The 5,579-nt window shown below is 32.0% G+C and overlaps 1 protein-coding gene across 1 annotated transcript; it reads left to right on the top strand.

The window, feature by feature from the left end:
- The first annotated feature begins 1,259 nt into the window (after positions 1-1,259).
- LOC118752043 (putative 1-phosphatidylinositol 3-phosphate 5-kinase) lies at positions 1,260-3,093 on the top strand. Its single transcript, XM_036486893.1, has 4 exons — positions 1,260-1,495; positions 2,362-2,519; positions 2,580-2,741; positions 2,806-3,093. Exons 2-4 carry the CDS (start codon positions 2,390-2,392, stop codon positions 2,991-2,993), a joined length of 480 nt encoding a protein of 159 aa, XP_036342786.1. The 5' UTR covers positions 1,260-1,495; positions 2,362-2,389; the 3' UTR covers positions 2,994-3,093.
- The last annotated feature ends 2,486 nt before the right edge of the window (positions 3,094-5,579 follow it).

Here is a 5,579-nt window from a genome sequence, read left to right as displayed (position 1 = left end):
TTTTTTTTTAAGCGTTTTGTAAACCGAAAATATGCGTTTTTTAAGCTTTATGTTTATTTTAGTAAACTTTTAAGACACCTACTATAAGTTTATATCAGGGACGTGAACCGGTTTTGAACCGGAAAGCTTTTTTTTTATATTAATTAACTGAACCATTAACCGAACCGGTATTTTACTCAAATGTTTGATCCGAACCGAAAACCGAACCACTTTTCATAAAGGTTTCGTTTCAATCAATTTTCATAGATAAATTTACCTACCTTTTTTTCTCTTTGTTAAATATAGTATATAACGTGCTTGTTTACCATGTGGCAATAGTTGCGTTCGACAAGTCAAAAATTTGTAATAGTTTTTCCAAATTTTTACTGGATGGCGTTCGATAACGACAAAAAATTATCCAACACACAAAAATTGAGAGAGCAAGCGTTCATTTTGTACTGGCAAAATTTTAGTCAGCAAAAATTATCCAACACGAAAACATATGATCACAAAACATATGGTTGCAATTTTTGTAAACAAACAAAATTGGATTTGTCGAGGTTTGTTATTTATATGCTTTTTGGCTGCCTGCTATGTGACTTTATGATAGCGCCAACTAGTTTTTACTTCTAGAAATATTCCTGGCGAACATTGAACGTTCACTTTCCTTTTTTCTTCCATGGAGGCAACATGAATTTCAGTTTGTTTATAAATAAAACATAAACAAAGTCAGCTGGTGTGTCTTCTTCTTCCGGTTTTTGCAAGTAATGGCTAATTTCCTGTTCGTTTACTTTTTTGCTTTGTCATCTCTTTGGGAGAGAATTTTCGCTTACTCTCGTGATTTTGATTGTTGGCTGGTGTTGGCTAATTTTGTTATCGAACGCAACTAATATCAAGATCAAATTAAAGGTAACCCATCTCATTTGACAGACGCAAAAAAAAACATGGAGAAATTTTGCTGCGAAACCCTTATATTTTGGCTGCTGTATATCTGGACCCACGGTATCAAATACTCTTTACTGATTCTGCAACTGGTACTGCAATTGACAACATCGTACAGGTTTTTAATCTAAAAGCAAAATTGAATGGTACGCAAGCTAATGAATACTTGTCAATCTCTTCAATTCAGTTCCGATTAAGAAATTGATCAAGTTTTAAAAGAAATAGGGAAGGATAAAGCGAAGCTCAAAAATAGATCATTAATAGATAACATCAAATCGTTTGATAATACAAAGCGGCTTTCAAATAATGTTGGTGTTTTGAACTTCTGAAATAATGACCCATTCAAAGAATTATCTGAAATGTCTCAAATTAGTTTTGATGTTCCTACAACCCAGGTTTCGTTGGAGAGGGCGTTTTCCACCCTAAAATTGATTCTTTCGGTCCTACGAGGAAATATTGACGAGGATTTGCTCAAAAAATCCGAAAGTCCGATGCATACACACATAAACTCCAAGCCGTGTATCTTTTTAAACTGCCTCACTTCGATGTTTTTTATCCGACGTCATTGAATAAGGTATCAATTTGTTTGAAAATAAATGTACTTATAGACAAATACTACATATTTTGGAACTTTCAAAGAAACTTTTAAAATTAGCGATGGTCAAAGTAGAAAAAATTAAGAAAAATGGGGGTTTTCAAATACTACCCGATGATCATTTGAAGGATCCATTTTCCAAAACATGTTTAAGTTTAAAAATCGGATGAAAAATAGTCAAGCTGTTAATAGAGAAGTACATCAAGCATGAAAATAACTTTTTCTTTTAAATAAAAAAGGGGAAGGTTCAGGAGCTATAAGAAACCTATTTTCATAATGTTCTCGACCCTACATACAGCCTACCCCAAGTTTTGTTTCGAGTGTATTTCGGGATTTTTTTTAGTAGCACCGTGTTATCAGCATCAATAGCTTTGTCTGCGTATTCCCCACTGAAAAGATGTCCAGTAACTTGCCAGTAACCCAATTTCTGAGAGTAATCCAACATCTGCTCTCAGTGAGAGAAATATGCGAAAAAGTTCGCAGACGCTTACCTTGTAAGTAGTTACTTCTTTTAATTAAATCATTCAGTTTTGGCAGTTTTAACTTTACAATTCGCGAGTGGTGGGTTGGCTGAAAAAATCCTGGCCAGGATATTTTTAATTAAATATTCAAAAACTATTATTTTTTTCTAATTTCGCTTCGCCTGAGCCTAGACTTATTATTACTTGTTACTATCTTGTTACTACTTGTTACTTGTTATTTATCACGGCCTCGTTTTGAACAAAATTTGGGTGGTAAAAACACAAAGCAATTTGTTTTAGGTCCGAGTCCATTGACCTCGATTATTCTATGAAAATGTAAATAAAATATGATTACAAATATTTGCTTGCTTTCCATTTTTTTAGTTCAATAGCGGAAAAATCACTACTGGTTATGGAGAACCTTTTTTTTGGCTGTGATATCAAAAATAAATTTGACTTAAAGGGTTCCGAACGCAACCGCTTAGTAGATCCAACCGATCAGCAGGGTGAAATAGTGCTGTTGGACGAAAACTTAGTGCAAAGTAAGTTAAAATTTCACGTGCCCACTTCTTTCTATTCTATTTTTCGTTATATATTTGCAGTGTCTTGGTCTAAGCCATTATATATTTTATCACATAGCAAGGCAGTCCTTAAAGATGCTATCAATCGAGACTCTACTTTCTTGGAAAAAAACCAAGTAATGGATTATTCGTTACTTGTAGGCTTGGACCATAAAAGTAACGTGCTGGTATTGGGCATAATTGGTAGGTTCGCATACATACAAATCAAAATAAAAACTTCCATCTTTTCCATCCATTAATTTTCCAGACTATATACGAACTTTTACTTTTGATAAAAAGGTTGAGTCCTTTGTTAAACAAACTGGTATACTTGGTGGCATTGGAAAACTACCAACTGTTATATCGCCAGAACGTTATAAGCAGCGCTTTATCGATGCCATGGATCGCTATTTTTATACAGTACCAGATCGCTGGGAAGGCCTGTCGAAAATTTGATAAATAGTGACATAATGAAGCAGCCGCGAATGAATTAAATGGTATCTACCAAAGTTATGTAGCATTGCTGCGCTATAAAAATGCATGTATTTCTAATGAATTCTATATTTCTTTGAAAATGTATTCATAGCAGTGGCGTAGCCAGGGGGGGGGAGGGGGGCGGGGATTTCGTCAGTGAAATGAAAATTTTTATTTTTGAATTAATAACACAATACTATTTTACCCTTCCGATTTATAATATTTTATTTCAGACTGATGACAAATTATCTTGTAATGAATATATAAAATTATCGGTTGGTGGATTATGTATTTGAATATTTGTGAAATACACTAGGCCATTTTGCTTAGTTCCCCACAGTGTTGGGAAATAATCTATAATCTATACAAAAGCTGTACTTTTCGACTGTAAATTGTATCGACTTTTTAATTTGCTCGTATGCATGCATGCATACATAGATTCCCTTCAAGACCAATGCTTTGATGGTATTCACGGGAAAGTTTATGTAGAGGTACATTTACATATTTTACACTTTTAACATAAATGTCAAGGCAGATATTTTAAGATGCACTTCTTAACAAACAAATTTTTTTAAGTTATTATGAATGGATGAAGAATTTGAATTCAGTACTAAAACTTGACATTTCAAGTGCTTATCAAAACTTTATACATGTTAACTAGATTGGCCATTTATCTTAAAATTATATAATTTTAATTATTTGTTTATAAAAGTGAAGTTTACGCTTTAACAAAACCCGTATAAATCCAAGGTCCAAACTTTCGCAAAGCTTTTTAATTAGATATCCTATAAATACATATTTTGAGTATGCAGGTTTGTAGCCCGATCAATTCAAATAAAGCGCAAGTTTAAAATACATAGCTGCGGCTTATCGTTGATTTTTTTTATTTTTTTTTTTTTGGTGGAGGCGTTGCTCATTTTCTTCATTAAAAAAATCGTGAAACATACTTAGATCATATGGAAGAAAATTACCGACATCGTCAAAAATCATCTGTAAATCACAGCTACTTTAAATTTGCACTTTATTAGACTAAAATTGAATGAGCTAAAAAACTGCAAAATATTAAGAGATCAAATTGAAATAGAAAGATTGTCGATATTTTTTTGATGTTCAAAGATAAAACTTGATTTCATTTAGTGTTTGTTAAGGAATAAACTACATTTTTTTAAACAAATTATTCATATTAAAATATATTAAAATAAATAGTCAAATCTACTCAATATGTGAGTGTCGTAAAGTTATGATATATAGGAACATCTCTTTCTTAATAAACGATGACACTTTTTCTATATGAAGCTGATTTCAACATTTTGTTTTAGTAAAATTTAGTATAGAAAATATTCTTTCAAAACTTGCCTAGGAATGTCGTTCGTTCAAAACCTTTTTTAAAAACTTATAAAGGCAAAAACGAGAAGGCGAAGACAAAAAGAGAATAAAAAACTTTCCCGCAGTGAATTTTCAGATTTTTAAGACGGTATAGTAATTTAATTTTTTAAATTTAAATAAAGCTTGAATACTCCATGGAATAAACGAGTAGATAAAAAATATATAACGGTAAAACTGGCACATTCATAAATATATGAAAGAATGCACTCAGGCGACGCCTCTAGCCATTGTGTGTCACAAATTTAAGTTATCGATGGAAATTCTTTTTTCAGCACCCTCCCCCCGCCCCCCCCAAAGCCAAATCCTGGCTACGCCACTGATTCGTTGTGTTTGCCTGTACTCTTGTTAATCTGTGCATTATTTATGCATTGTTGTCCCTAAACTAAATTTGGCAAGGTATGATGGATTTTTTTTCCAAATATGTATACACAACTTTTTTAAATTATTCAAATAACAGACACAATACAAATTTATAGGTAAACATACATGTGCATTAGGGATATTAATTTTTCAGCTTTTTCCGATCCCGGGATTTTCGGGATGTCGTCATCACAATCCCGGATTGCCGAATTAGTCCCGGGACTTAGATCTTCATTACTTTTGAACAACTTAAATCGAAAAAATTGCTTCTATATTGTTTGAGAAGCTCTCCTACCATAAAATAAATAATAAATCCATGGGTTTGAAACCTACTTTTTTATTTAAAGTGGCATTTTTATTTTCTCTCTCTACCTTCAGGACTTGTTTTAAAGGACTTTGTAATTTTAAAGATATGATTGATTCCAAAAATTATTTAAAAAATTCAAAGCAATGGAGATAAAAAATATGGGTACCAAATGAAAGAGGAAGTTTCTTTAGAATTTAAAAAAAAATTTAAATTTTTTGGATTCACAAGGATGAATTGGTAATTATTTAAGGTGATAAAGTTAGAAAGATGAAATTCGAGGATGTTATCGTGTTTATATAAGTCCTTAACATATCACACACCAAGATCTAAAGTGAGCTAACTTAAAATTCATAGAGGGAAATAAAACTGCTTGTGGATTGTACACATTCAGTGCAATTAATATAAAAACAGGTATAACAGTAGTTTTTTAGTTAATGTCTATAATCATGAAGAACAACATATTCGCATTAATTGGATGTAAGTCCTATGAATTGATTTATGCAAAAAATTCGCCA

Source organism: Rhagoletis pomonella, unplaced genomic scaffold (genome assembly GCF_013731165.1).
Source record: "Rhagoletis pomonella isolate Grant_MI unplaced genomic scaffold, Rhpom_1.0 Rhpom_scaffold_01184, whole genome shotgun sequence".
In the NCBI taxonomy this organism is placed as follows: domain Eukaryota; kingdom Metazoa; phylum Arthropoda; class Insecta; order Diptera; family Tephritidae; genus Rhagoletis; species Rhagoletis pomonella.
Note: the sequence above shows the minus strand (reverse complement) of the source record. Positions and strands in the feature narration are given on the sequence as shown.